The sequence below is a fragment of the Archocentrus centrarchus genome, chromosome 6 (assembly GCF_007364275.1).
Source record: "Archocentrus centrarchus isolate MPI-CPG fArcCen1 chromosome 6, fArcCen1, whole genome shotgun sequence".
Classification (NCBI taxonomy): domain Eukaryota; kingdom Metazoa; phylum Chordata; class Actinopteri; order Cichliformes; family Cichlidae; genus Archocentrus; species Archocentrus centrarchus.
The window spans coordinates 28,407,654-28,427,394 of record NC_044351.1 but is presented as its reverse complement, the minus strand read 5'-3'; the positions used below and the strand labels follow the sequence as shown (position 1 = coordinate 28,427,394).

Here is a 19,741-nt window from a genome sequence, read left to right as displayed (position 1 = left end):
TGGGTTCAGATATGGTCTATGTGGTCTGTTGCATCTTTGCTGGAGTCTCAGCAGGTTTTCTATATTCATCAAAGTAACACTAAAGCAGGCTGTTGTTGCTTTTTAACATCAAAAACAATGATTCACTGGCTCAGTAAGCCTTTGAGTTTTATTATCCTGTCTCATTTTGGAGAAAGTTAACTAGGGGGATAAATAAGCACAAGAAAAATAATGGGACAAAGAGAGACCTTCAGGAGTAGCTCATAGGGTTTGCAGCAGATCTGGATGTTTGGCCAAATAAAGCACAAAGGCACATTTTTGTCCCCTCCCCACTATGCATCTGCAGTGATGCATACAATAGCTAACTTAATCCATTTCATAACAAACCAATTACTGACTCAAAGTTGTCTTACCTGTAGTATCTGGACTGTAGATAAGTGGAGCAGACAGCTTTGGACACATGGCTGGCTGAGCCAAAGTCAATAACTTTGACCCTGTAGGGCTGTCGAGATGGGTCCACAAGCATGATGTTCTCTGGCTTCAAGTCAGCATGTATCAGTCCCAGGCTCTTCAGTTTCATTAGTGCTGTGGCCACTTGCTGCAGCACTGGTCTGATGTATTTGAGAGGCAGCGGGCTGAACTTGTTCTGCTTGAGGAAGTCGTACAGGTTCTGCTCTAACATCTCAAATACCAGGCACGTGTGGTTCTTGTGCTGGAAGCACTCATAGGCCCTCACAAAGTTGTAGTCATCTGCGCTCTCTGTGCTGAGACGTGCCAGGATGCTGACTTCGATCTGACCCTGCCGTGCATAAGATGGGTGGTTTTTTAGGATCTTGATTGCGACAATCTCATTTGTGCCCCTCTTCCAGCACTTGACCACCTGTCCAAAGGTTCCTCGTCCCAAGAACTCCAAGACTTCATAGGTGTTGGTCATGGAGCAGAGCACCTCGTGCTGCACCAGCTGGTAGTCCCCCTCGTTGTTGGAGCCACTGTTCTTGGATGTTGCTGTGGAGGTGGCTGTGGCCACCGTAGCCACTGTGGCTCCACTGGCTGCTCCGTTCTGGATCATCGATGGGCCGTGCTCCTCAATGATCTGCACACTGCTGTTGTTGTCAAGCTCTTCACTCTTGCGTTTGAGCCCACATCGCTGATAGGTGTCTAGGAGACTGACTGTGCTGCGGCGTGTCAGGTTGTGAACACCAACCCCAACACCCACACCACTGCCACCCCCGCCACTTCCACCGGCACTACTGTTGCTGCTGCTGCCTCCACCCCCGCTGCCGAGCAGTGACCCCACAGCCCCTGAAGTACTGCTGGCTGAGGCGACCACAATGTGGCCCGCGGTGGCTGGGAAGACAAGAGCCTGCTCGTAGGGCAGGGTGGAGCTGGCAACCTGCAGGGAGCTGTTGATGCCTAGGGGGCCACTGGTGGCCGACACGTTCTTGCTGCTGTTGTGGCTGTAGACTTTGCTATGTGTGCCGTACCCTGTCATATCCCAGTTACAACTTTGCTCCACCTTCAGTTTCTTCACGCTAAAGAAGGCACTTGACTGGAGAGTGTGAGGGGAGAACACTTGCACTTGCGAGGCCATACCTGTGACAAGAGAGGAACAGAGGGGGAGGAGCAAGAAAGACAGGAGGGGAATGAAAATGAGAGGTTAGGAATTTGAGAGTGCCTGCAACACGAGTGGTAGCCAGAAGCTTTAAATAAAGACAGCTTGGGTCAGAGCAGGTCATTAAAACACCAACCATACATATTTACTGATATGTCAGCGTGTAAACCCACTGAACTTTTCAACATCATGGTAAATGATCACTTTGTAAACCATTATAAACTGATCCACAGATTTAAACCTACTGATCAAAAGAGTTATTAACCATTAAAATGTCATCAAGCATTTGTTGCTTTGGCATCAAGTTGTTTCTCAGAAGTACTGTTGTATAATATATGGTAGTAAAACATCCAAGTCTAGATCATTAAAGCTGAAGGCAAATTGTTTTTGAGTACAATCTACAGTTTTATTAAAAAGTATTTGTTATATAACATAAAAACGCTAAAAGGTTTAGCAAAAAGATAAGCCGATTTAGATTGAGTAGTGTTTATGCAAACCACTGGTTCATGCAAAGGAAATGCCATTTCCCCACTGTTCCCATCTGCGGCAAAGTAAATAGGCTCAGTGAATACTAAAAGAATACCCTTTTCATAGGACACTCCATAGAGACAGAGGAGCCATACGAAATCATATACAAAAATAGGCCCACAGAAAGTCTCAGAGAATGATTGCAATTTCCTTCCCCACAACTCAGCCCAGCCCTACCATTTATTGGTACACAATTGCTCACTTTAGGGAAGGTAGTGGAAGAAATTTTGCTCAAGTAACTATGAAAACAGGAGAGAGGGACTCAACTCCCTCTCAACCACAGATCCTGAAGACAACAAAACAAAAGTAAAACTGCAGCGAGCCTGTGCTCTGAACTCCTGGGAACAAGCTGCCTCAGAATAAGCAAAAGCTTCTCCAAGCAAACAACTGCCCAAAAATAGTCCCTTTCTTTATCTCTCTTTTTGCAAACAGGCTTGTTTGTAGCATCAAAATGATTATTACAGCACAAGATTATATGAGACTTGTACTAATGATATGTTTAAATAGTTTCCAGTAAACCCAAAATTAGTTTACTGCTAACAAACTAAGAGCTTCCACCTGGCCATGCCACCACCCACCCACACACACACACACACACACACACACACACACACACACACACACACACACACACACACACACACGCGCGCACACACACACACACACACACACACACACACACACACACACACACAATTAGCCCATGCTGCTGATCAACTGATGCATGATTCCAAGATTATTACCGTCACAACATGCACACAACACTAGCAGAACCCATCCAAACAGCCCTTAAACGTTGTTTACTGCTGGAAAAATTGCTGCTTTGTGTGTTTAATAGACATCTTGAAAGCTGGAAAGTTTTGCTCTGTTAAAAGATAATTAAAGGACCATACTCCCTCAAAGATGGGATAACTTCTATAATTGTGGACTACATTCTGTGGACAGAAAGCATAGCGGAGAGGACATGACTGGTCACTTTGTCATTATTAGCCCCTTTCAGTGGTGATGATGATTAATTCAGTAGAATGCTGGCAGCCCTCCACTATACTTTGCTTCATTTGTTTATTTTAACTCTCATGACCTCCCTTCTTCCTACTTTTGTGATTTTTTTTTAGGTTCTCCTCTGGCCTTGCTTGGACTTACTATTTATCTCTTTGTTCATCTGCTCTTAGCCCTAATGCGGAAGGATTGAAGGCAGAGTGCACATTACAGGGCTCACTGTAAGCTTGGCAAGTGTTGCACAGTAGCTGATTGCACCTCCATGTAGCAGTTATTTAAAGGCTTAGCCATAATATCGGCACATATGTGCTCTGAAAAATCATTAGCTTTTTTTTTTTTTTTTTTGGTTTAAGTGGTCATGCCTGATCAGTTCAGGTCCAGACTCTCAGGTATGGCTGGCCCAGAGGGGTAATGAAGAACGTCCACTTGGCTATTAGGGGCAAGGCTCTCTGCTAATCACATAAGCCCTGAAGGCCAGATGTCACTCCTTGGATTACCAATTCCTGTCCCTGGACTTTACACTAAAAATAATTTGAATGATGCATTGCGTCACAGAGCAGTGTCAACAATATGTGACTGAGAGCCTGAGAGGATAATCACAGGCACATACTGATGGACACAGAGATGGATGGATGGACACAGAGCCAGAATGTTTTTCTTATGGAAAATTCCAACATTACATATCTGCCAGCGTGATTATGGATAGTTCAGGGGTTTTGCATTTGTATCACATGAATTCCTCCTCAACCCTGATCTTAGTCACTCATTGACTCCCTGTCAGTTTGAACCCTGTGGTCAAAGAGTTCATTTAACATAGTCGACAGTGCAATGAACTGAAGGCCAAGCGTGTTTGTCTAAATTGGGGAACGGCTCTGAAAAATAGCCAACAAAAATCTTTAGAAATGCACAGGAAACACTTGAAATTCAGCTTTGGCATGTCGAGAAATTCTGCACAGCTAAAACTAAAAGCACAACAGTTTAAGAGCCTTGTGCAGACGACAGATAAGTAATTAAATGAACTAAACATAAGAGGTCAAATGGCTGGAATGTTATCTCATGACAACATACACAGGAAACAATGTGACCAATTATACTTCATTGGGAATGCAGCACTAGACCTCATGAATCAGTCTTCACCCCAAATGAAGTTCAAAAATATTTATGATTCAGAATCTGAACAACTAAATCCTCTATAGTGCTGTCAAAAACCATGCAACACAAAAGACTTTGCCTTCAAAATGTCCTCTTGAACTTTATTTGAATTTGTGAACTCCATGCCAAGCACAGAACAGTAAAGGTCCATTGTTGTACATTTACAATGTTGGAATGCCTTCAGTAGCCAAGGTTTTCCATTTAGCATACCTAAAGGAACACTGTGTGTCCCAAACACTGCAATTAAGCATACCAGAGAGGCATTTTCCCCTGTTTAGAGGCAGCATGTTGAAATGGTAATAGTCAATGTTTTCAGAGAGATTACTTCTCTGTCATGGGTTTGTTAATCTTTTCAGGAGTATCAGGGCCATTCTGCATGCCATATGAGGGTGAGCGATGGACTGAAAGGGATGGAAGAAGAATAGAGCATAGAGAGCCGGGACTATGAGAAGCCCTCACATTCTAGCCTATGACCTGCTTCTCTTTGCTGTCTTTTATTAAACCTGTCATTTATACTCTTTAGACAACATGGCAGAGTATTGATGAGGATGCCTTTAGATGCCAACAAGCCTACCAAATAGTCTTTTGTAATTACAAGTAGTCTCATAAAACCTGGTTATCATTCAGCTCTCACATGGTTGCCTTCAAAGTTGTGCGCTTTCATAGAAATCCTAATATTAAACAACTTTGAAATACAAGTAAATGTAATCTTTTGCACTTTCAGGAAAAAATGAATAAAAAACTAATAAATTTAAATATTTATCATTCACTAGAGTTACTTTTCCATGCTCTATCTGCACCTAAATGACTGAGTAGAGTGAGACACAGTACCAAGACACCAGCAGTCACCTAGGAGACTGTGCAGAGACAGTAGTCAGGTCTGTCTGGTTGATGTCCCCTGGCCTGGTTATATTTGGACTACTTCCTAAGACTTAATGGCTACCGACACCAAAAGAGATGCTCTGGTGACCCTGTCGCTTTACTGGACATCTCATTGTCTGCAGGACTGGAGGGTGTTGGGGGGGGGGTTAGGCCAAATCGCTGTCTAATGAAGTGACTTCTGACTGTCTAGACAAAGCATTATCACATTCTTAGCTGCTGTTTGCATGATTGTGTTCCGTTAGACAGAAAACGAACTAAAGGGAAAAAAAACAACAAAACAAAACAGCACGCTCTGTTATTCTGGTTCCCAGAAGTGTTTCAACTGATCTTTTCATAGATTCTCCAAGTCTCTGCAAAAGCCACGGTGTACTGTGACTAACTGTGTTGTAGTCACCAAATTGTTCAGCATGACGAACGCCTGTATGGAAGCATCTGCATGTGTTTCTGTACTTATTTACACAGGCTGATGTTAGGTGTATAAAAGGATCTTGTCGAATAAATTCACTGATGGAAAACCTGTTGAAGGTACAGTGACAGAGACTCTGTGGGCAAATGCAACAGTGAACACACTGCTCAAGAGGAAAATCTTGTCCATACAGTGCTCCTGCCTCCTGCCAGAGTTCTGTCGTCTGTGGGGGAGCTGGAGCTTGACTCTACATGGTCTCTCTCTCGCTCTCGCTCTCTCGATCGAGGCCACTATTGACCATCCTGCTTGCTTTTTTAGTTCTCTCATCTCTGCTTATTTATAGAATAATGCATCAGATGAGCTTGCAGGGAGATACTGTCATACCGGCTGCTGCTCCATCAGGCTTTGCGCTCTTTCTGACTACAATATTTGACCAGTTGGAAGTGCCTCATCAAGTCTTTTCACTCTCTTACAAACACACAAAAGAGGACAATCTAGCATATGGGTGGACCAAAAGGCAAATATGAATACTGTTTCACAGATAAACACAGCACTTTTTAACTTGAAAATCAACAACATGCCAGCTGTAAATGTGACACTCCCTCAACTCTCCCCTTCCTGGAAGCAAACAGCCAAAGATACAACATGTGGTGTAAGCTGTGAGATAACATGTTCAATCAGCATTTGTTAAAATGCACATGCGTAGATACATAAACATGAACACACACACACACACACACACACACACACACACACACACACACACACACACACACACACACACACACACACACACACACACACATACAAGCTGTCGCAAAAGTGTCCACACGAGTGCATGCAGAAGCACAGAGACAAAGGAGTACATATGGCTCCACATATTCAAGCCAGCTGATGGAAAACAAAAATCTGAATGTATTAACTTTCCTAGGGTCTACCTAAGCTATGAAACTTTGAGCATTCGAAGTTCAAAAGCTACAACTTGTTTTAAAAAGTCTAAAGCCTGCTACCCCAGGACAACTGTGGACAGATAAGGAAGCAGTTATCCATGTTGTAAATGCGGTCATAAAACAGCTGGTGTGAGAAAAAACATTTATACTGCTAGGTCAGCCTAACCAGCCACTGAACCATGTCACAGGGTGGAGGGGAGGAATAGGACATGATGAGGAGAAGCATGAGTGGGAGAAAGAGGAGAGGGTAGGCTGGGTGGCAGAGTGGGTCTGCTTAAGCTTATTAATCAAATCACGAATGTAGTATGTGTGCACTAAACTTCCTTCACACTAAGAAAGAAAGAAAGAAAGAAAGAAAGAAGAAAAGAAAGAAAGAAAGAGAGAGTTTGGTGCAGGGAGGGTGGCTAAAAAATTACCCAACCGTAAACCAATAGCACCTGTTAACACAAGACTTGACTACACTACCAACGACATCCATTGCATGCCTCAAGCTGTGCTGCTTTGACTACAGCTCCAACACGGGGAGGCAGGGCCATGCAGAGCCGGGCACATGATAAGCAGCCACTCTCCAGAATGCTTATCATTTAAACACAGCAAGAAACAACCCACTAAACCATACTTCCTCTTATGTCATTAAGCTTCACAATGACACAATGTAATATAATGAGATCAACATATGAGAACTACAGGCCAGAAACAGTAACCCAACACAGCAAACAATGGGGGAAGGACACACAGATGAGTGTAATGTGGGAGAAAGAACTGTACAATGGCAAATTGATTTGAGAGCAACCAGAGCAGTATGGGATTATTTTCCGTGCCGACCGTGATGGACTGGCATCCAGGAAGTTTTTGTTGTTAATGTGAACAACAGCCTTTTTGCTGGTATTGCGATGCACCTCAACCTGGGGTTTTAAAAATGATGGCACTTAAGTTAAGTAGGCAGAAGATATGTAAACACGAAATGTAGTTAAATTATGCTGCAACAGGCTTGAATGCGAAAAACAAAAATCGGCATTTTAGTCATTATTCAAAGTAATAACTGTGGCAAATAGGTCAAAGCAAGTGGCCACAAAGATAGACCTCATTTTTATTTCTAAAGGCTCAAATTTTAGAGAGCGAGGGAGTCGACGAGTATTTGTGAGAAGCTGGCATCCTGGCCTTTCATGCCCTGTCCCATGGAACAGAGTACTACACACCGGTTTTGTGTGTGTTTTTGACACAAGGGTCAAAGTCTGCTGCAACATTAAAATCCAACAGAGACCATTAGAATAGTGCATGCTGACTGACATGCTTATCTCCACCAGAGGCGTACACATCACTGCTCATTTCACTCTAGATTTCTGCAGAAATGTGCACGTGCAGGTCATTAGGCATGCATTTTTTTAGGACACCACGTGTGTGTTCACTTGTGTAACTTTATGATTAATGGGTCGTTCCTCCACAGCTAACTGATAAAGACATCTTAGCTATGCAGCAACAAGTGTCATGAAACCACCACCCCAAAATACACTTACACACACCCAGGGGAATTAATTTGTTGCTTCACACATTGAAAACCCAGCAGTGAACCCCAACAAAGGAGGAACCAGTTCAACCTGACCAATCAGGCACAGACAGAGCCGACCCTCCCTGTATATCCAAAATACAGCTGTATTCAAACTGCAAACTGATAGCTTGTAATAGCTTTAAAAAGAAGTTCGAAATCTGATATCTTATTTTTCTTGGTTTTTATGACAGACATAAAAGCAAAAACTTTAGTTTCAGTTCTCAGTGGCAAGTTGTGAGATACACACCATCCAGTTTGTCTCATAATGATAAGTGATGATGCTGGAACATGAAATCCACTTTTTACTGGTTCAAATATGGTAGACACAGGAAGAAACAGGCAGTGTCTATCTATCATAAATCAGTGCTCTTTAGAACCCCTACATGTGGTTGGAGCCTGTTCCCAATATAATACCTTCCTATCACAGAGAGGCTGGGGATGGTGCACATGCTTCCCCAGGCAACAAGATTGTGTGATATTTCAGGGGGGGGGGGGTGTGAATCTGGTGCTCAGGGCCCATTAATGCTACAGATCAAACTAATTTTGGCTACATGCCTTTAAGATGTCTCAACATGTACTCCTGCCTCATGTAGCAGGTAACTCATCAATATGCATGCTTAATAAAGTGTTTTAATCTCTTAATCACTCTTCATCTTCTTTTCAAAACATCACTCCTAGTGTTGCTTCTCTTATTCTATCTCTTCTGTGATAAAGTGAGTCCCTGCACCCAATATATTCAAACAGCTTTTAAAAGATTATAGCACACACACAGACACGTGCTCTCATACCAATTTAGCAAGGCATATGTGTCCTTAATCCAACTGACAGTGTGTCGTAAACATGGCTGGTTGAGTCCTTCTGGCCACAGAGCTGAGGTAATAAATATTGCTAGCCAAGTCAGCCCACTGCGTCTGATTCAGTGTGAAAATCATGGCTTTAGCTGGTTATATTTACAGTGTCCTCAGAGTCACAAATAGCAGCCAAAACCAGACAGGAAATGACTATTCTGACCATCAGTTTAACAAGTGAATGTGCGTGTATGGGAATCACATATTTGAATTGGCTTGCATAAATGGTAACACCTTCAAAAGGAAAATCAGAGTTGTGTTTTACTATTCTACACATTACAGCAAACTAAATAAAGCACATGACATTAAGTACTGCAACAGTTTGCCTGTCTGGGTCTGTTTCTGTGCTTTTCTGTGATATTTCTAAACTGAGTTTTGTGTACCTGAGAAGGATTTTAACAGATGGAAAAGAGAGGTTGTGGGAAGTTAGTAAATAATGCTTAGTCAAAGTGTAAGATGCTTTGCAAGAAAAAGAAATGCAAATCATTTTGATCCAGACTGTTGAAAGTCTTAAAAGAACTGAAAGAGGTTCATGCCACTGAGAAGGATATCATTTAATGCTGCCATGTTTATCCCCCAGTGTCTTTACATTTAAATGTTTGCGAATGGCAAACTCGCACTCTGTCTTTGTCTCACTGAAGCCTAATGAGGTAGAAATAACTGGCCTGGACTCGGCTGTTGTGGAGCAGTGGGGGAAACAGAGCAGGTCCTCATAGCTAAAGGTCAACTTTTGGCCTTTTTTCTGGGCCAGCTTCTCTAAAAGTGCTGGAGTGTTGCAAACAAGTTGGTGTGTGTGTGTTAGCAGCTGCTGGGCTCCGTCAGGGGAGCTGTAGAGGCAGATGCCTCACTGGACTACACTGATCCCAGATGTAGGATGCAGATTAAATGAGACAAAGGGTAAAATCCATGACCCACACCGACACCTCCTCCAAACTCCCTCACTGAGAATCCACCAACCCAAAGTAACCACAACCATCTCTCCCTTCCACCCCCTGCACCCCCCAACTTCTGGCTGTGCCGCTTAGGCTCATGGGTCCCCCAGAAGAAGGTATTCATCTCTCGGCTTCAGCTCCATTACCTCCCTCCTCACAATGCTCCCATACCTCTCCAATCTCTGTCACTCTCCATTTCTATGCCTTTTCCCCTTTCCATCTCTGTCTCTCAGACTGAATACAGGGGTCAGTTCAAAGGGCTGCCAGGCAGAGCTGCTGGCTGGCCATAATGTGCCTGAGGCTTTGAAGTGAGGAGTGAATCTAAAAGGTGTGCAGCCTCTTTTATATACAGCAGCACAGTGATCCAAAAATGTACTACGATTCCTGAACTCAGTTTATTCATGTTTACCATAAACCAGTGTTCAAAATTTTAATAAACCTCATGTAAGAAACAGAAGATTTATTTGCAGAGCTTTTTCAGCTTCACAGTGTACGCTTCTGCTATAACTCTTCTGAAATAAATAAAATGGTTAAAAATACACTTCTTATAGAAAACTTAAGGTAAAAACCATTACCTTAATTTTTTTAAAAGATCAGAAATATTACAGTCTTTCAATAAAAAAATAAAGCCTCAGTCTGCCGTTAAATAACTTTAATCATTCACTTATGTTGCATCTGAATGTTTTCAGATGGAGTGGCACTGCAAATATGGAGGCATATTTCTTACAGTTGGGACATTCAGCTTCTTCTCATGTCAGCTGGAGCGTTATTAGAGGAGCCACTGGAATGTCTAATTGAATCAGTGACTTTTTAACATCGCTCCCTCTCCACATTATCCCTTAAAAGCTCATAAAGACTCAGTCTCCAGCCTTTAGCAACAACAAAGAGATCATTTTCTCAACATATGTGAATATTAAATAGATGCAGTGGCCATTTTTGCTGCATTTCCTCACACAAAAATTTAAACTCTGAAAGAGTTCTATCAACACATTTCATCATTTTACCTCATGCACTTTTTGATGTATAACCTCTTAGTTTACTATTTATTGAGAATGATTTTCCACAGGGAATACAACTATCCTGAGAGAATCCCAATCTGAACAAAATATGAGAAAAAAAGAACTTGAAAGGAAGTGGTGCCTGTCTATAACAATGGCCATCCTATTTTTATTTCCATTTCTAGATAATGTGAGGATGTGTCATCATAGCTGCTTTCATGGTAACAGAATAATGACAAACACGCAGCAAGCAGAGAAACAGAAAAATATGATAAGATTATACTGATTGAATAAGTGGAGAATGACTATATGTAAGGATGAACATAAGAGCAAAAGAGGAAAAGGCTAAAGCTGCTCATTTCTATGCCTGTTGACTCTTTTGACTACCCGAGTCCTTGTCTATTGCTGTCTCCTTTCACTACTCTGTGCCTTTTGCCTCCTGGCTTTGGACAGAAATGGGCTTGAGCACTCGTCTGAGCTTTGAAGTCCTTTGGTTATCAGCCAAGCGTAGCGCTGTACCTGCAGCCATCTGTGAAGGGGCCGCCAGCAGCCGCCCATCGCTCCACTTCCCTTCCATGACTGAGAGGGGCCAGAGCCAGGAGTGTAGATGGGGCTGGCAGCGGCACTAAGTCCATGTTGGCTGACCGCACATGGAAGAGCCTATAGCTATGTCAAAGAATACAGGTGCATACACCCTCAAAACCTTAACCTCATTGCCCTAATCTTACTGTTTAATTCAGTACTTCTATGCTCGTTTTAATATCTGTCTGTAAACAGTCCCCACTCTCACTTATCCTCATCCGCCCACCATGCCTCTTTCCCTCAGAAGAGGAGAAAAATGTGGAAGTTATGAAAGGCTTGATTAAAAACTGCAAACCATTTTTCACTCTGCGCTTCACATAATATGAAGAGACAGTTAGGATCTTTTGTTTAAATGAAGTGGCTGTGAATGTGGTACTGTAGCTGTCCTCACCATCCAACTGTAGCGCCGTACATCATCTGTTGCCTTTGCAACACATGCTTTGCAGAACTTTTTTTTTTTTTTTTTTTGTTTGTTTCATCATATGTGCATGTGCACTGTGATGAATCAAGATGAACAGCCAAATGGGCTAGTGATAAATACTGCCAGCACTGGCAGCTCTCTTCCAGAGAGTACAATGTCAGTTATGCATGTGGGGGTGGGGGGGTGCATTATCACAAACAATATGATTAAGACCTGTGACATTGTGCACCAAAACAAGGTGGTGGCTTGGTTCTGGGGGCTACTGATAGGCTGACGGGGAGACTGAGTGAGGTGGGAAGCAATGGGGGAGTCTCGTGAGCTTCTGGGTGGGGGTTAGGGTTAGGAAGAACAAAAAGGCTACAGTAGCCAGACCTCTTCTCAAAGCAGCCTCCAATTACACACATACAACGGGGCTTCCAATCTGGCCATCAGGCTGTTGCTGAAGTGTCACATGGGTACCATGTGTGCTGGCCAATGGCATCTCGGCTTATCAACAAACAGAGCGGGATGGAAGGACAGATAAGAGATAGATGTGGGGGTGGGGCAGGGAACTGCAGGGTGGGAACTGGAGGGGGTCATCTGTGGATGATGAGAGATTACAAAGTGAGCATGCAATATATTTTGTGTGAGCAAAGTGCAGGTCATTCTTATGCTGCACTGTGCAATATTTTTCACATACTGAAAAAGTATTAGACATGCTTTTAAACATTTAAAGTGTTTTTTATTTTGTAGGAATCTCTTTGTAGTTACTGTTTAATAGACCCAAGTTAACAAAATGCCTGATTCACTCTGTGCTGTGCTGAGAAGTAGTAAAATGCTAACCTTTGTTTGAACCGTAGCTCTCATAGACGATTAAAGCAATAGATGTGTTACAAGGTGCAGAGACCCTCAGCATCGTGCTTTTTTTTTAACAGACAGTGACATATTACAGTAGCAAGAGCAGCTGTTTAAATCAAAAATAGATTTTTCTTAGATGCTGACCTTATATTATAAAGATGTGAACATATTTAAGCAAAGCCCACTTAAAGCTACATAATATATCCAATAAGCAAAACCACTTAGAAAACAAACTACAGAAAGATAAAAGATCTGCAACATTCAAACTTATATCATATTATAAGTTTGAATGTTTCCACCATATTTTCAGAGTAGGTTTTCAAAATTATTAATGCAAATATGTCACTCTTGCAACATAAATCCATATAAAAGTCCAGCTTAAAGATGCTAGTTGAATCAGTCTCCTCCCTGACAGAGCCTGGAGTCATTACAGTTTTAGTCAGCGCCAGAGGCAGCTGTTTTAAACAAGCTGACACCAGACACAATGTGAAACAAAAGTGCAGGGGGTTGAGAAAAAGTGCTTTCACACATGCATGACAACCAACAGGAAAATGCCTTGTGTAAGCAGTCAACAGGGTTAAGGCTCCATGGCAGCCCATCTCCCTCTTCCTCTTTGATAAAAACTAACTAATGTCAGCAACTGATGTGGTCTCCCAGTTCAAGGACCGCAGTTGTTTCTGAGGTCTGAACCATATGGCAGAGGCACTAAAACAGTACTGGCTGAGAAGATGTGAGAAATGCAAAGTTCCATTCCATTGCAGTAAAAATTCTTCCTTGCACAAGAAAAGAGGCAGAAGAATGATGTACTAGAGTCTTGGAGGCAGTTCTACTCCTGAGAAATTTGCTGAAAACAGTATATGAAAACTTGAGCCTGTTGAAATAGCCTGCTCATATTGAAGGCTTAGTCTCCTGTGTCAGACTGGCCTCTACTAACCTGTCATTTCAGCTCTGCCTCAACCACCGCTCCCCCAACCCTACCGCACACCCATCTGTTTCCAAGACTCTCGGAGCACACCTGTGGACTATTTCAGAACATCAGAGAGCTTGCATAGCCCCCCCTGTCTTCATATAAAACTCACATTCTACCTCCCTCCAAAGCCTCTGCTTCTTCTACTAAATGCTTTAACAAATCAATAGCGCAAAGAATCCCCAAACACTGGATTTCACTTTCTTCTGCGATAGGAAACTCTGAATAATGCAGAGAGCAATACTCGTGCAGACAGCTTATCCATTTTCATAGCCCCTTCTGAACAAATCATATTTCAAACAAGTCATAAGGTGAGGACTCAGGTCAACAAAAAGATCAAAATGGCCACTGAATAAAAGTGGGAAAAAGAGATATAAACAGTCACAATGCTACCTACAAGGATTTGCAGTTCTGAAACTTTTTTCATGCGTGCTTTTTTAACCCCATTACTTATTAACTGTTTAGTTATGTTCCCTCTCCAAACCTGACTGTTTCTTCACAATGGACACTGAGCAGCTAAACACACCACCCTGCTTGTCATAACAATCAGGATGAGAGACTCTCCATTGGTTGCCCCAATGCTACCATGGGGTGTGGCACTGCAAGTGGCCCCAAAGGGCCACATGGGGTTCTTCCTGCAATTCTAATCCAAGTTTAAAAAACTGCAACCTTGGAGTCTAAGCCTGGGTCATGGTCTGTGAGGAAGATATCAATCAAGCAGCTCCAAACAAGAGTGAGGGGAAAAGGGAGGGAGACAGGCAGGGTTGCGGACAGTTTCTGAGAAACTCTTGCTCTCTCTGTCTTTCTGTCTTTTTTTTCTCTGTCCTCAGTGGAGTAACTTCCCCTCAGTGAGGGCAGGGTACATTCCCCATACCAGGAAACCTCAAGGTAATTCAAAGTCACATTAACACATAATGGCTGTGCAGATGGATAAAACATTAATCTGCCTGTGATGCTACACCGCCTGTCACCACCACCGCGATCATCATCGGCTTCTGAGTCATACTCTGTCCATTTTTCCAGGCGGGAATGAATGAATCCACTCTGGAATTGTACTGTTTGACCTGTAAAAGGCAGATCTGCAAATGAAGTTGTTTTCCTGCCTGGTCCCCAGTTCTGCAGCTGTCTAATCCTCTTGCAGTCCTGCCCTACAAATGGGTGATGGGTGATTGTGTAGAGACTCACAGACAGATAGAGACATATGCACATGCATGCATGAGCACACCGCAAAACCAATATCTAGCCAAGGCAGGCATGTTTGGCAGTGTCTGAATATTGGCTTTTCCACAGCTGGGGGCTGCTGGACCTGCTCTGCTCATCAGACATCCATCAAGGTGTCAGTTTGGGTTTTGAGACCAGGCTCCCAGGGTGATCACACCACTACCTGTTCTGCCAGCAGGTCTGTCTGATGGCCTTCTGTCTGGGCCATGAAGGACCAAAGATAAACATGTAAAAAAAAAAAAAAAGAGCCTAGAGCAAAATAACACAAATTGACACTAGCACAATGCCCACTGTCAGTCCTGAAAATCTCAGCCTTCTTTAAACAAACAGCTTCTCATAAGTGGTTATGAATATGAGATCAGCAAACAAAAGCAAATGGGTTTTTCCTCAGCAAGCTCCACTTTAAACAATCCCAGGAAGTAGTCAATCACATAGATTTAAATTATTAGCTGCTCTGTATACAAGGGGGAATAATTATCACAATAGCCAATCTTTTTCTATGTGAAGCCCCCCCCCAAGAAAACCTATTTTCCACCGGAGACTTTGGTCATTTCTATGACTTCTCATAACAGCCTTCCCCAACACTGAGGAGGACAGGCAAGGTAATTAATTCCCCTTGCTGCCTCTTTTTCTTCTCTTCTCCTACCCTCTGTGGTGAAGGGAAAAGCCAGGGAATGTAATTTACACTAATTACCTTTTGCATAGGAGTCTCATTTCAACTTTCCTTTTCATGTTGAAGCATCAGAGTCTCAGGCTATGCCTCTAAGCTTCAACACCCCTAATGGAAAATCGCTACAATATTGCTATAGGGACATAACAGCACACAGGCCAGAGTTTGTAGCCACCTTATTGCCGTATATCCCCGAGTAAGCTATCATGTAACCCAAATATCCCTATTAAGACTCAGTTTTGCTTACGATAGTTTTCTAATGTCACTTTAAAGTGCGCTAAAAGTGTTACTTTTAACAGTTCTTTTCCTCAATGGTGATTTTTGAACTGAAAATCAGGGGTTCCCTTTAATGCCAGCAGAGGGACTATAGAGCGGACACGAAGATAGGCAAACATGAGGCTGCTACAAACTAAATATGAGAAACACCGAGGCTCATCATTTGCCTCTGCTACTACTCAGTTTGTATAAGCACCTGATCAGCATGTATAGCTCCCCCCCCTCCTTTACTGCTGAGGATTTTCTGTCCTGTTGTATATCAGTTGAGCATCGCTGCAGTTGCCTACTTCTGACCGATATGTAACTAGTAATGAATTAAGTCACATAACATCAAATTTCCACTGCCCTGTTACCGCAGCTTTACCACGTTATTTAACCTTTAGGTACTATTTGTGTAGCAGTTGGACCATTCGCAGACCCAGATTTTGCATGCGCGGATTATAATGGGCCGCTTGCATTGTTTTACATTTAAAGGCTTTGCTAGCCCACCTTGCAACGACATTGCAATCAACAATCACTGCGTTTGTGTGTGTATTGTTCTCTTAGAATAATAATAATAATAATAATAAAATGCATGACAGCAAATAATTTTGAGAAGCGTACGGGGTAGTATTCTCTCAATTGGATTAGTCACAGCCACAATGCTGCAGCGATAGCGAATATGCTGTTCTTAAGGTTGCATATCGTTTCCGGAACACAAATAAACATGTGAATCAATGCACCGAGGCTGGTGAAGCGTTAAAAGTCAGATAGCCTAGTTTTTTAAACTGATGTGGAAAAACTGGAGACAGAAGAATGAATGCAGGCGAAACTGGGACCGATCGGTCTCCGACCTTCTTTCATTCCCTCTCCCTCTTCAAGCAAAGCTAAAATTTCTACCAGGAACAAACCCGAGGACAAATACATTTACAAGTGTATGGATACGGGTAAATGCTGTATATGTGTTAAACACATGCTTATATTTGACCTTATTCTGGAGGTTTGTAACCTCATCAGCTCTATTTTATCGGACACAGCTCAGACTGGCACCCCAATGTAACTAATATTCTTTTAACTATGGTAAAAAGCACTGAAGCACAAAGCTGCCGGGGATTTAACAGCCCAAATGTGTTGGGTTTAGGAAATATGTTAATATAGGTTTCATGATTTTGGCAAAATGAGAGAGGTTGCAACGCATCTTCTCCCCTACGTATGAACCGCAATTCAGTTGTATCACAATTGATACAGTACACAGCGGCACAGAAAGGGGGGAAAAAAACAGCACATTTTCTAAACCACCTTACCTTCGTATACAGGGGCCATCGGTGCAAGGATTTCTGTTATTCATGGCAAAAAATAAAGCGAGATTTCTGTTCAAAACTCAATAAAAATCTGCCATCTTGAAATGCTGATGAGAGGGTCGACGCGGTCTCCTGCATTACTGATCCAGTTCATTAGTGAGGAAAATACTCATAATTCATATCCAGGCGTTTTCAAACCTAGGGTCCGATGCGAGGCAAGCGGCAGAGGAAAGGCTGTACAATTCAGATCCCACCTGCGTGTGTTTCTGTAGGCTCAATGATGAGCCACGATGACAGGTTTACTTCAGCTATTGTGCGACATGTCTGTGAGTGTGGAGTCTCTGCAAAAGTTGCAGTGGTCAGAGCGCAGCGAGTTTGGTGTACAGTGAGCGAGTCGACTGACGATCGAATCGATGGAGGAAAACAGGGGCTCTCTCTCTCTCTCTCTCTCTCTCCTCTCTCTCTCTCTCTCCTCTCTCTCTCTCTCTCCTCGCCTCTCTCTCTCTCTCTCTCTCTCTCTCCTCTCTGGGCTCCATAACACAAACTTTGGGTGTATAAAAACACTAATAACAAAAACTCCCCTGTTATTATTTACATATGTGTTGAAATTATTATTTACATATGTATTGAAATTTGCATTCAGATTCAGGTCTTTGAGCTTTAAAAGAAGTTCATGAAGCTGATGAAGATGATAACACCATTCTAATGAAAGAAAATATTGCTGAGCTGAAGTCTGAAAGAGAAATCAACAACGTTTTCTATATTTTGAGATGAATTTTTAAAGCCTACACTGAAATTATTATTATTATTTTTTTTTTTAGATAAGCAGTGCTAACTGCTAACTAATGGACGTATGGACGTATTTTCTATTAAGCATATAAAATAGTAATTGCTGATGATATTAAGATATAAGGTGACTCGAGGCTTTGTTGCCATTATTCAGAGCCGTGCAAAGTGCATATGGGTTGAATGATTCTGTGTGTGTTTGGTCATGCCTGCGTGAAGCCGAAGCGCTCCCACTGTAGGCTACAGTATGACGACATGAGATTTGCACAGAATAAACTGGAATCGGATTACAGGGGCTCACACAAATGTGAGTAATCTGTCATTTACCAGCGATCCTGCACTCACAGCAATATGCGCACCAACATCTAAATTAAGCCTGTCCATTTAGACATCTGGGCGATTGTTAACACAGTCGTGCACAGAGTTAAGCAGTTTCATCCTAACAGAGTAGGCTGCACCCGAAAATAATTTAAAGTGCATTAAAGTGCTGAGTGTCCTGATCCACTATTGTAGAAGCACAGTTTAATAAAACTATCTACAAATATTATATAACTATAGTTAATCAGTCATCATCTCACCTATCCCGGATGAGCTGTGTTCAGCAGATACTGTGCTTGTCCTAAGTCTTACAGCTTTGCAACGAGTTATGCAATTACTCATTTATTATAAGGTTCACAGATCCTGCAGCATGCACGCACATCATATATGTAGAGTTGACCCCTGCATGTCTAAGTTATCCTTATGTTATCCTTTATGTCAGCAAAGCAGGCATAAAAATTATGTCTTTGAGCCCCAGGAGATGTGCAACCTATATTTCCTGTGTAATGCAGCTCTCTCATCAGCAGTGCATTGTCTATTCATGATACTTCAACCACTAAAATGACCTACACTGGTAAATCCTTAATTCCAAGAGTATACTTTACGTACACACGTTTGCGCTATGAAATGTTTAAGAATATGCAGGACATGATGGTATAAAATACATAAGTATGCCTACAAAATGTAGAAGTCCTCAGCTATTGCTAAACAGTCTTACAGTGTGGTAAAGTGTGATTATACCTAGTGCGCTTTTTTTTTTTTGAAAATAAGCAAAACAGTGTGACACGTTTTTATAGTTGCATTGCAGGTAGAGCATAAACAAGCCAACAGGTTCTGCAGAGCCTGTAATGCTGATCAGTTAGAAATGAACCTTATAACAACCCCACAAGGACACGGCAAATTTGAATATCCTAGACTCCAGAGATGAGAGAAATCACACCCCTGTTTCCTGCAAATCGAATCATAAATTCCTGTATTGTGTAAGCGCAAATAAATGATATTTCAGCTCTGACAACCTTGTGCTTTTCAGTCTAATTATAATTATATATAATGGCTATTATGCTTCCTCTCTTTGACTATGTTTCCAAAGAAATCTATTGAGATCTTAGAGAGATACAGTGAGTTTCTGTATTTACTCTTCATATTGCTGCTATTTGAGTCAGATGGTTTCGTGTGAAGAGACAGTGCCACATATTTAATCAATTTACTCAAACCACTTGTTTGAAGATTCAGAATGTGAAATCAAGCAACATATTTAATACAGAAATGCTTTGTATTGCAAAACGGTTTCACTGTTGGTCTAAGTTGAAACAGGATGTAACTCGGCAAATGGCATTTCCCAACAGTTTGGGAAACATCTTCAATTTCACCTTTCACTTCGCAGAACATGTTTTATGTGAAACTGGCAACTTCTATAAACTTGTTTTGAAAGGTTGAAACATTTGAACATTTGAAAGATTTTGTCCAAAAATGTGCACAAAATGTAAACAGGTAATTAAACTGCTGCTATAGTACCCAATGTACACCAATCAGTTTACATTTCGCGAA

General features: G+C 42.1%; 1 protein-coding gene across 1 annotated transcript in view; it reads right to left on the bottom strand.

Moving 5' to 3' along the window:
- The window catches only part of hipk2 (homeodomain interacting protein kinase 2), a 65,769-nt gene extending 48,344 nt beyond the window's left edge, over positions 1 to 17,425 (bottom strand). The window contains 2 exon segments of the mRNA XM_030731809.1: positions 393 to 1,572; positions 17,093 to 17,425. Coding sequence (XP_030587669.1) covers positions 393 to 1,572; positions 17,093 to 17,111 — 1,199 coding nt within the window. The 5' untranslated portion in view covers positions 17,112 to 17,425.
- Between the last annotated feature and the right edge of the window lie 2,316 nt (positions 17,426 to 19,741).